The sequence below is a fragment of the Nansenia antarctica genome (assembly GCF_963989245.1).
Source record: "Nansenia antarctica genome assembly, chromosome: 4".
NCBI lineage: Eukaryota > Metazoa > Chordata > Actinopteri > Argentiniformes > Microstomatidae > Nansenia > Nansenia antarctica.
Window position 1 is genome coordinate 74,542,798 of NC_137689.1, and position 12,500 is coordinate 74,555,297.

At 50.3% G+C, this 12,500-nt stretch overlaps 1 protein-coding gene across 1 annotated transcript in view; it reads left to right on the forward strand.

Moving 5' to 3' along the window:
- arrdc1b (arrestin domain containing 1b) overlaps window positions 1-12,500 on the forward strand; it is a gene marked incomplete at both ends in the record, with an annotated part of 65,584 nt that overhangs the window by 50,842 nt on the left and 2,242 nt on the right. The window contains 4 exons of the mRNA XM_080530244.1: window positions 4,693-4,847; window positions 6,476-6,658; window positions 7,073-7,249; window positions 8,682-9,189. Coding sequence (XP_080386370.1) covers window positions 4,693-4,847; window positions 6,476-6,658; window positions 7,073-7,249; window positions 8,682-9,189 — 1,023 coding nt within the window. The remainder of the gene's footprint in view (window positions 1-4,692; window positions 4,848-6,475; window positions 6,659-7,072; window positions 7,250-8,681; window positions 9,190-12,500) is intronic.

Here is a 12,500-nt window from a genome sequence, read left to right on the forward strand (position 1 = left end):
AACAAAAAAACAGACTAGTCAGCATTCACAAAACAGCTATGAAAATTGTAGGTGAAAGAGACTATGTGATCCTAAATAAACTATATGAAAAAGCTGTCCTGGACAAGGCTAACAAGATAATCGCAGACCCCCAACATCCGCTCTCCACAGAATACGAAGTTCTCCCCCTAGGTAGAAGGCTTCGCATGCCAAGATGTAACTATAAGCTCTTAAAACTATCATTTGTCCCATTCTCCATTAAACTAATCAATTCTCTCAAGCAGAAACGATGATTAGGACATGATCACCAGCACCTGCACTTTATCTTAGACACCACTTGAAGGGCCATGTGCAATATTCGAAAACACCACTTGAAGGGTTATGTGCAATATATATTTATACCAAATGATGCCATGTCCAGGTGGAAACTGCTGCCAATGTCACTCAATGTTTGTTGCTGTCCTGTTGTTTACTTTGTCTACTGTATGTTGTATGTATCGTCACTGTTGCACTTGAAGCATGAAAGTACCATGCCCAAGACAAATTTCCCCTCGGGGACAATAAAGTACAATCAATCAATCAATCAATCCACTCCATCCCTCCCCTCCCGCCCTCCCTCCCCTCCTCTCCTCTCCTCTCCTCTTCTCTCCCCTCCCCTCCCACCCTCCCTCCTCCCTCCTCTCCCCTCCCTCCCTCCCTCCATCACTCCCCTCCCTCCCTCCCTCCCCTCCCTCCCTCCCTCCCCTCCCCTCCCTACCCTCCCCACCTCTCCTCTCCTCCTCTCCCCCAGTCGTCTACAGAGCAGCAACACAGGACATGGTGATAATTACAGCCGTGATGAGAGGATCACAGCAGAGTATCAGAGTCCCAGTGACTGCGTCGTGGCCCCCTGCTGGTGGAGACGGGTCAGGGCAGCCTGCCTCGTTCACTGACTCCACTTCCACTTTGTAAAACACTCCTCGAGACGGCAGCACGCTACATTACAATTAACGCTAACGTCAATGCTTCAAGCTGTGAAGAACAGGGTGGAACTAAACTACTTCTTCTTCTGCTGACGAGTGCAGACTTATAAAACAGCAGACCTTGGTGCTGTGGAGGAGTATATATATATATATATATATGGATATACACCCTTTAGCTGATGTTTTTTGTCGCCAAAGCAACTGACATTGCAGTGTTTACATTTTTCAGTATTCCCAAAGGGAATTGAATTTAGAATTTTGCCATTCAGCAGCAGACCCTTTTAATCCAAAGCAATTTACAATTACGAATTACGGAGTCATTCCCCCGGGAGTAATAGTGATTGGGCTTTAACTGAGGGCTAAGTGCCTTACTCAAGGACACACTAGTGGTGGTGTTCCCAGGTCTTACTCAAGGACACTAGTGGTGGTGTTCCCAGGTCTTACTCAAGGGCACACTAGAGGTGGTGTTCCCAGGTCTTACTCAAGGACACACTAGTGGTGGTGTTCCCTGGTCTTACTCAAGGACACACTAGTGGTGGTGTTCCCAGGTCTTACTCAAGGGCACACTAGTGGTGGTGTTCCAGGTCTTACTCAAGGACACACTAGTGGTGGTGTTCCCAGGTCTTACTCAAGGGCACTCACAGTGGTGGTGTCTCTACCTACCTACAGTACCTACCCGCTGTGGTTGTCCTCTGGCCTGGAGCCTGTCTCTCTGTCTCTGTCTGTCTCTGTCTGTCCTCTCTGTCTCTGTCTGTCTCTCTGTCTCTGTCTGTCTCTGGCTCCGTCTAGCCTGGAGCCTGTCTGTCTGTGTCTGTCTGTCTGTCTCTCTGTCTCTGGCTCCGTCTAGCCTGGAGCCTGTCTGTCTGTCTCTGTGTCTCTAGCCTGGAGCCTGTCTGTCTCTGTCTGTCTCTCTGTCTCTGTCTGTCTCTGTCTGTCTGTCTGTCTGTCTGTGTGTCTGTGTGTCTCTGTCTCTGTCTGTCTCTAGCCTGGAGCCTGTCTCTCTCTCTGTCTCTGTCTGTCTCTGTCTGTCTCTGGCTGTCTCTGTCTGTCTGTCTGTCTCTCTCTGTCTCTGTCTGTCTGTCTGTCTGTCTGTGTGTCTGTGTGTCTCTCTCTGTGTCTCCGGTGTGGAGCGTCTGGTCCCTGGCTGCAGCAGCTCTCTAATCTATTGACAGGCAGGCAGGTCCCCTGGCGCAGGTCCCCTGGCGCAGCGGCAACAGCTGACATTCTCATTTAGATGAGGAGAGGCAGGATGGGAATGCCTAATGTCCAGATTAGAGACTCGTCAGGGTCAGAGACTTGTGTGAATTGAAAGTGTGTTGTGTGTTTTCCTCTGCCTCTCTCTCTCTCTGTCTCTCTCTCCTCTCTCTCTCTCTCTGTCTCTCTCTCCTCTCTCTCCTCTCTCTCTCCTCTCTCTCTCTCCTCTCTCTCTCCTCTCTCTCTCTCCTCTCTCTCTCTCTCCTCTCTCTCCTCTTTCTCTCCTCTCTCTCTGTCTCTCTCTCCTCTCTCTCTCCTCTCTCTCTCCTCTGCCTCTCTCTCTCCTCTCTCTCTCATCTCTCTCTCCTCTCTCTCTCCTCTCTCTCTCCTCTCTCTCTCTCCTCTCTCTCTCTCCTCTGCCTCTCTCTCTTCTCTCTCTCTCCTCTCTCTCTCTCCTCTCTCTCTCCCCTCTCTCTCCTCTCTCTCTCTCTCCTCTCTCTCTCTCCTCTCTCTCTCTCTCCTCTCTCTTTCCTCTCTCTCTCTCCTCTCTTTCTCTCCTCTCTCTCCTCTCTCTCTCCTCTCTCTCTCCTCTGCCTCTCTCTCTCCTCTCTCCTCTCTTCTCTCCCGCCTTTTAGAAGTGTTTGTGTATTGTTCCTGGTACATTCCTGTGACTCTAGGTGATGTAGAGTGTGTATTCTGTGGTTGGTTGGTTGGTTGGTTGGTTGGTTGGTTGGTTGAAATATGCGATGTGTTTGTTGGTATCAGTAATTGAACCCACAGCGCCTCATTTGGAAGGATAATATTCCATATTTGAATATTGTAGTTCTGGCTCAGTTCTCTCTGGCCTGCGGTCTCTGAGAGCTGAATACAACACGTGAGTTTAGAATGATAAGGTTCTATCTCCGTTTAGAATGATAAGGTTCTATCTCCGTTTAGGGCAGTTCAGAGATATTGAGCGTCAAAGTTTTTACATTCCATTATGTTTTGTGAGATGGAACCTTTGTATTTTATGAATTACTAACAAAAAAAAATCAACATTTTAAAAATAACACCACACAGGCATTAATAAACACCTAATGGATCAGATTATGTAAAAAACAATACAAGATAGAACCTTATAATTATAACGTCACGAATAGATGATGGTCATGTGTGATCATCTCTATAACCCTCTTCTCTTTACTGACGTTACGATGTTGGCAGATGTGTCTGTTTCTTCTTTTAATTCGGAATATCGGATCTGTCGTTTGTTTGTCTGTTGCCCGTCTCTGTCTGCGTTCCTTCCAAGGCACCAGTCTTCTCGTCTTCTTCTTCTTCTCCTTTTACAGTTTCTCCATCCCTTTCTTTTTTCCGAATTGTTATTTTGGTCTCTCTCCCTTCTTCGATTTCCTTCCTCCTTCCTTTCTCCCCCCTCCCCCCTCCCTCCCCCCTCCCCCATGTCCTTTTAGGAGGTCTGCAAATACACTCTGTGTGTCCTCCATCGTGCTAGGAGCGTATCTGTACCGATCAAACCAGTGAGCACAGATACTTAGTGACAGGGCTGGTAGGAGCCCTGAGTAAGTGTCCCCTGCCTGCCTCCCCCTCACTCCCCCTCCCTCCCCCCCCTCCCCTCCTCCCACTGTTCACACTGTTCCTGCTGATAAGACACACACATCTGACCAAGGCACCATTTTAGACTGTCTGCCTCTTTCGGTTGACGTCTATTACATCGGGGGCGGGGGTGGGGGTTTAGGAGGCAGAGGGGGAGAGAGGGAGAAGGAGGGAGGAGAGACAGCGCAGACATTCGGAGAGAAATGAGAAATGGGGTTTAAAAGACGAGTTTAGTTTCCGAAGAGGCGGGAGGGTGTGATGGTTGTTATCTGGTGTTATCCAGGGTCTGTTCTCTGTCGGCCATGTTACCTGTCACATTCAGAGAAAAGGAGAGGAGGAGGAAATGAACAAGAGGATGTGGGTGTTTTATCAGTCGGGTGCCACCTGTGTCCTTGCGCTGTCCTTCTCTGCTCCCCTGGTAGCACCTGTTTACTCTCTCTGAAGGAAACTGCTAACTGTACACCCTCATCTCCTCCCTCTCTCCCCTGTCTACCCTCCCTCTCTCCTCACTCTCTCCCTCTCTCCTCCCTCCCCCTCTCTCCTCCTCTCCCCTCTCTTCTCCCTCTCTCTCCCCCCACTCCTCCTCTCCCCCCCTCTCTCCCCTCTCTCCTCCCTTCTCCCTCTCTCCCTCTCTCCCCCTCTCTCCTCACTCTCTCCCTCTCGCCTCCCTCTCTCCTCCCTTCCCCTCTATCCTCCCTTCTCCCTCCTCTCCGCCCTCTCTCTGCCTCTCTCTCCTCCCTTCTCCCCCCTCTCTCCTCCCTTCTCCCCCTCTCTCCCCCCCTCTCTCCCCCCTCTCTCCTCACTCTCTCCCTCTCTCCTCCCTCCATCCCCCCTCTCCCCCTCTCTCCTCCCTTCTTCCCCCCTCTCCTCCCTCTCTCCCCCCCTCTCCCCCCCTCTCTCCTCCCTCTCTCCCCCCCTCTCTCCTCCCTCTCTCCCCCCCTCTCTCCCCCCTCTCTCCCCCACCCAGGCCACGCCCCGACCTCCTTCGAGGGGCCCTTTGGGAAGATAGTTTACCGCGTGAGGGCGGTCATCGACACGCCTCGCTTCTCCAAGGACTACAAGGCCCAGAAGCCCTTCTACCTGCTCAACCTCCTCAACCTCAATGAAGTGCCCGACATCGAGGTGAAAAAAGTAGTTTTTGTAGTCAATACTGTAAAATGGTAAACGGTAAATGGACGCCTTTATCCAAAGCGGCCTCTCGTTCACCCGTTCACACACACATTCACACACCAATGGCGGCAAGTTACCACGCAAGGCGCCGGCCGGCCCGCTCACTGTCTTTGGTTTGCAGTAATATTACGGTATTAAATAATAATAATAATAATAATACATTAGACTTATATAGCGCTTTTCTAGACACTCAGACGCTTTACAAACTGAAAAAGATAGAGTAGTAATAATAAAAAGAAACAAAAAATAAATAAAAGAAAGTATAGGGGTCTAATTAATTTTTAGATGACTAAATCTAAATCTAAGTGTCTTTGTAGAACAATCTACTCTGTGTACTGCAATTACACCTAGATTTCGGGGCGGAGAAGCGGCGAACAAGCAACGCCAGCGTCCTCTCTCGACCGGCATCTTTTTTTAAAAGGCCCTGCATGTAACTATATCCACTATCTTACTTACTAGTTGGCTTAGCACGGTGCAATTTGAATACTGTATCTTCGCACCTGTCCATTAACACATCATATCTCCGTAAAGGATCATGGCGTACGTAAACGTCAACATCTTCAGTCAATTAGCATTGCTTTTATCACTGTATTCTGACGTGATAGACAGATAGACAGATATATATATATAGACAGACAGACAGACAGACAGACAGATATACAGACAGACAGATATACAGACAGACAAACAGATAGACAGACAGATAGACAGACAGATAGACAGACATGCAGACAGACAGACAGATAGACAGATATATACTGTATATATAGACAGACAGACAGACAGGCAGACAGACAGATAGACAGATATATATATATAGACAGACAGACAGACAGACAGACAGGCAGACAGGCAGACAGACAGACAGACAGACAGACAGATAGACAGATATATAGGCAGGCAGACAGACAGACAGACAGATATATATAGACAGACAGACAGACAGATAGACCGGCAGACAGGCAGACAGACAGACGCTACTGCTGACCAGTTATTAGTACAGTGATAAAACTACTCGAAAACCGAGCTTCTTAATCCCTGGTTCTGTGGCCTTTCTGTGGCTACAGACACAGGTTGACGCCCTGGGGTTGGCTACTTATTTCATCACGCTGAACTCGACTTGAGTGTTTGATTTGATTTGGGCGCCGAACGAACCTCCGTCTCCGTCTCTGTCTTTAATCATCCTGTTAACGGGGGCGCTCGGTCTCTCCCTCCTTTACTTCCATCACGTCTTCGTCGACCGCGGCCTCCTCATCTATTGTTTATCAGCCTCATCTGTTCTTTCTCTGCCTCCGTCTCTCGTGAGAGGCTTTATTCTCCTTCTCTCTCTGTCTCTGTTGTTTTTCGTTTTTTTCGATTCATGATTTTATCTTGTGTTTTTTGTTTGTTGTGTTTTTTTACTTTTATTATCACTTTTTTTATAATCACTTTTATTATTATTATTATTGTTATTATTATTATTATTATTATTGTTATTATTATTATTATTATTATCATCATCACCATCATCACCATCATCATCTTCATCACCACCATCATCATCATCATTATTATCCTCTCTCTCTCTCCGTTGCCCCTAGCAACCCAGCTACGCCGTGACCACTAAGAAGTTCAGCTACCTGCTAGTGAAGACTGGCACGGTGATGCTGAAGGCGCGTAGCGACCTGCGCGGCTACACCCCCGGCCAGGTCGCCAGGCTCGCCACCGAGATACACAACAAGTCTGGCAAGGACACGGGCTGCGTGCTGGCCAGCCTCATACAGGTATGATATAACTACCCCAGACTACCCCTAACTACCCCTAACTACCCCTAACTAACACTAACTACCCCTGACTAACCCTAACCTGGGGCTGCGTGCTGGCCAGCCTCATACAGGTATGATATAACTACCCCAGACTAACACTAACTACCCCTAACTACCCCTAACCTGCTGCTGCGTGCTGGCCAGCCTCATACAGGTATGATATAACTACCCCTAACTACCCCAGAGTACCCCTAACTACCACAGACTAACACTAACCTGTTACCCTAACCTGTTAGAATGAAAAACGCACACCAGAACACAACAAATGTTGCATCAGAAGTGGTGTGACGTGTCTCTCCCTACATCTCTGTGTCTCTGTGTTGTTTTATGTCTTTCATTTACGACCTTTTCTTTGTTTTGTTTCCTGATCAGAAAGTGACCTACAGGACCAAGCGGGCGGTGTACGACCTGCGGACCATCGCGGAGGTGGAGGGGGCGGGGGTGAAGGGCGGCAAGCACGCGGAGTGGAGGGAGCAGATCATCGTGCCCCCCCTCCCCCAGTCGGGCCTGGCGGGATGCAGCCTCATAGAGATCGACTACTTCATCCAGGTTAGTTGTAGGTCGCCTTGAGAAAAAGCATCTGCTCAATGACTGAGATGAAAATGAAAGGGACCTCTCCACCCAACTCTGTTATGGAGGTTCACTCAGCGAATGGTGTTTTCTAGAAGTGGTGCTTGTGTGTGTCTGTTGGGAGTAATAGCAGTTGTACAGAATTCATTCTGCAGGGGGAAGTTGTTGTTTGAACTGACTAACTGACTAACTGAATGACTGACTGACTGACTGACTAATTAACAGACTAACTGACTGACTGACTAATTAACAGACTAACTGACTGACTAACTAACTAACTAACAGTCTAACTAACTGACTAACTAACTAACTAACTGACTAACTAACTGACTGACTAACTAACTGACTAACTAACTGACTAACTGACTAACTAACTGACTAACTAACTAACTAACTAACTAACTGTCTAACTAACTAACTGTCTAACTGACTAACTAACTGACTAACTAACTAACTGACTGACTGCCTAACTAACTACCTGACTAACTAACTGACTAACTGACTAACTAACTAACTGACTAACTAACTAACTAACTGACTAACTGACTAACTGACTAACTAACTAACTAACTGACTAACAAACTAACTAACTAACTAACTGACTAACTAACTAACTGTCTACCGAACTAACAAAGTGACTAACTAACTGACTAACAGCCTAACAGACTAACTAACCAACAGACTAACCAACTAACCAACAGTTCCTATGGTAATCTTCTCCTTCACCCTGCGTCCCTGTGTAGAATACTGTCGGTCATTAATATTCCCAGACGTGTATTCAGTGAGGTCAGGGATTACACCTGACATTCTTAACTCCTGTCTGGGCTAGCGTCTCTAGTGTCGGTGTGGCCTAGTCCCGTAGTGTCGGTGTCGGTGCTTAAAGGATCATCCTAACAGGATAACAGGATATTTATACCCCCCGTAACGTTGTTGTCTTTGGGGGCGGCTGTGGCTCAGCCGGTAGAGCCGGCGTCTAACGATCGCAAGGTCGGCAGCCCGCAGCGGTTCGAATCCCGGCTGGCTACGTGACGGAGTGTCCCTGAGCGAGGCGTTGAACCCTAATTGCTCTAGGGTCGTCTTCTATGGCTCTGACCCCTGGACTAGAGCATAAAATACATTTCGTTGTACTCTGTGCGCTGACAAATTCTGACTTCAGGGGGCGGCTGTGGCACAGGAGGTAGAGCCGCCGTCTAATGATCGCAAGGTTGGCAGATCGGCGGTTCGAGCCCCGGCTGGCCACATGTCGAAGTCTCCTTGGGCAAGACACCTAACCCAAAATGTCTCCCAGTGAATGGATCAGATTATGTAAAAAACTAAATTCTGACCAAAAATGGAGATAGAACCTTATAATTCTAACGTCACGATTTACCAAAGCTTGAATATCCCTCTCCCTTGGTGTCCTTCGCTGCAGGTGTCACTCAAGTCCCCCGAGGTGGTGGTCACCCTCCCCATCTACATCGGCAACATCGCCGTCAACCTGACCCCGTCGCGACCCATGCCCCAGGTCGCCGCCACCCCCCTCACCCCCGGCGCCGGCGCAGCGGGAGGGGGGGTGACCCCCAGCGCCCCCCCGGCCGAGGACGACCTGGACGAGGTGGGGGGGGGCGCCGCGGGGCTCGGGGCCAGCGAGGAGATCCCCACCAAGAGCCACTCTCAGCAGGACCCCTCGGGCCAGCCGGCCTCCTCCATGTCCCCCAGCGCCTTCAGCTACGCCCCGGCCGTGGCGCTAGCCCCTGGCCAGAGACACCCTGGAGGTGGGGGTGGTGGTGGCGGGGGCCCTGGACCCTCCACTGGGCCTCTGTTCTGTGTGTCCACCGGGGCCACCATCCCTTTCTTCGCCGAGGGCAACGCCAACCCCGTGCCCACGTCCTGCCCCCTCATCCTGCCTCCGGAGTACAGCACCTGGGACTACCCGCACGGTGAGGCCGCCTGCCCATAGCGTGTTAGCATTAGCCGTACGCTTACGGGAGCCTTCGCTGAGGCGCTCACCGCTAACACATTAGCATTAGCCGTACGCTTACGGGAGCCTTCGCTGAGGCGCTCACCGCTAACACATTAGCATTAGCCGTACGCTTACAGGAGCCTTCACTGAGGCCCTCACCGCTAGCACATTAGCATTAGCCTTACAGGAGTACAGGAGCCTTCACTGTCCCAATCAACTTTCGGGGGCGGCTGTAGTCTAGAGGTTCGAGAGGCCGGCTAGGAATCGGAAGGTCGCTGGTTCGATCCCCGCCTCTTCTCTCACTTTCCCAGAGTTAGTCAGACATGTCTGGTCCTGCTCCGCTGGAGCAGCTGCTCTCAGTATGAGGCTGAATTAGGAATGATGAATGAATCATGATAGATGATACGATCTGACTCTGTGTCTGTGATAGATAGATAGATAGATAAATACTTTATTTATCCCCGTGGGGAAATTCATTTTGCCACGCCACTCCACTAAAAACCACACATAACAACACAACACAACATAAAGGACAGACAACAACACTGGGCCAGCCATGTACAGTATATAAAAAACAGTGAGATCTGATATAAAAGTGGATTAAAAGGATGGCTATAGTTATTTATATTAAAATACTAAAAAAGTGATGATGGTGATTAAAATAAATAATAAATACAGATTCAGGAGCCTTGACCCCGACTGCTACTTTAGTTTCCATTGAACAGTCTTAGTGCAGCCGGGATAAATGATTTTTTATATCGCTCCGTCCGGGAGCGGATCGTAATGAACCGCCCTCTGCGGCGGCTGCTGGTTTGCCCAGCGAGGACATGATGGAGGGGGTGGTTGGGGTTGTCCCTGATGGACAGCAGCTTACTCCTAGTCCTTCTCTCCACCACCGTCCCCAGAGAGTCCAGGCTCCTTCCCACCACTGAACCCGCCTTTTTTACGAGCTTGTCCAGCCGTCCGGTATCCCTCTTGGTGATGTTTCCCCCCCAGCAGACTGCAGCGTAGAAGAGAATGCTGGCCATGACAGACTGGTAAAACATGGCCAGCATCTCTCCACACACTTCAAAAGACCTAAGTCTTCTTAAGAAGTACAGCCTGCTCTGGCCCTTCTTATAAAGTGCCTCTGTGTTGGTGGACCAGTCCAGTTTGTCGTCCAGATGCACCCCCAGGTACTTGTAGGTCTTCACCACCTCGATATCCTCGCCCCGGATGTTAATGGGCAACCGAGGTGGCTTAGACCTACGGAAGTCTATAACTAGCTCCTTGGTCTTAGTTTGGTTGAGGAGCAGACCATTCCTCTCGCTCCAGACGCTGAAGGCTCCTATCAGATCCCTGTACTCCCCCTCCCGTCCATCCCTCACGCACGCCACTATGGCTGTATCGTCAGAGTACTTCTGTACGTGGCAGGACTCAGAGTTGTGTTTGAAGTCTGATGTGTACAGGGTGAACAGGAAGGGAGCCAGCACAGTTCCCTGCGGAGCCCCGGTGTTGCTCACTACTGTGTCCGAGACACAGTTCCCCAGCCTGACTGACTGTGGCCGTCCAGTGAGGTAGTCCATGATCCAGGATGTAGTGGAGGGATCAACCCCCATACCTGAGAGCTTCTCTCGGAGTAGAAGAGGCTGGATGGTGTTAAAGGCACTTGAAAAGTCAAAGAACATTATCCTCACCTGACTTCCCGGCTCATCCAGGTAGGAGTAAGCACGATGGAGGAGGTAGAGGACAGCGTCATCCACACCAACTTTTTCCTGATACCCGAACTGCAGGGGATCACGTGCATGTTCAGTCTGTGGTCTCAGATGTCTCAGAAACAGCCGCTCCAGTGTCTTCATACTATGTGAAGTGAGGGCAACCGGTCTGTAGTCGTTGAGCTCGGCCGGGCGCCCAGTTTTGGGTACTGGCACGAGACATGATGTTTTCCACAGAACCGGCACCGTCCCTGACTGTAAACTCAGGTTGAAGAGCTTCTGGAGGGGCTCAGCCAGTTGGTCTGCACAGACCTTCAGCAGCCGCGAGCACACCCCATCAGGACCCGCCGCCTTTCCAGGGTGCAGCCTCTTCAGCTCCGCCCTTACCTCCTCCACTGTGAGGGACAAGGGGGGGGGGCTTGGTGGGAGAGGGGGGGAGAGGAGGGGAAGGGGAGGGGAGGGGAGGGGGGGGGGGGGAGGGAGGGGGGAGGGGAGGGGAAGGGGGCCCAGCCGTGCTGCCGAGCCTGTAGCTGTGGGATGTGGGGGAGGCTGGTGAAGCGGGAGAGGTAGTGGGAGGGGCAGCAGGGACAGAGTAGGCACCGGCCGCTGAGTCAAACCTGTTAAAAAAGTGGTTGAGCTCATTGGCCTTAGCCAAGTCTGGGACCGCTGCCTGACTGTTCTTCCGTTTGTAGCCGGTGATGGTCTTCATCCCCTTCCACACCTCTCTGGTGTTGCTGTGTTGCAGCTTCCTCTCCACCTTGTTCTTATAGTCCACCTTGGCCTGTTTCATACTCCTCTTCAGCTCTTGTTGTATCAGCCTGCGCTTGTCTCTGTCCCCCTCTCTATAGGCAGCCTTTTTTTGATTCAGTAGTAGCTTGATGTTAGAGGTAATCCATGGTTTATTGTTTGGAAAGCAACGCACCGTCCTCGTCGGAACAATCATGTCCCTGCACCATGTCAAATAGTCAGTGCAGCAGTCAACCATCCTGTCCACAGCTGTGCACCCCCTATTACCTTCTGTGTTCTGTAGTTCCACCCAGTCTGTGCATTCATAACAGGCCCTGAGGGTCTCACAGGCCTCCGGTGTCCACTTCCTGAGTGTCCTGGTGGTCACAGGCTGCCTCATAACACAGGGTTTGTAGGAGGGCTGGAGTAGGACCAGGTTGTGATCTGACCTGCCAAGTGGTGGGAGTGCTGAGACAGTGTATGCCTCCTTGGCATTTGCATACAGTAGGTCGAGGGTCTTATTCTCTCTGGTGGGACAGTCAACATACTGCACAAATCCAGTTAGGTGATGAGACAGGCTGACATGGTTGAAATCCCCCGAGATTACAATGAATGCATCGGGGTGCTGGGTCTGAATTCTCGCGACAGTATCGTGGATGACGTCACACGCTGTTGCCGGAACCGCTCTCGGAGGAACATACACAACAATTGCAACGTTGTGAGAAAACTCTCTCGGAACATAATATGGTCGGAGTCCAACTACCAATAGTTCAGCATCCTGACAGCATATCCTCTCCTTCACCGTGACATGACCCGGATTACACCAGCGATTATTCACGTACAGGATCAGTCCCCCACCTTTACTCTT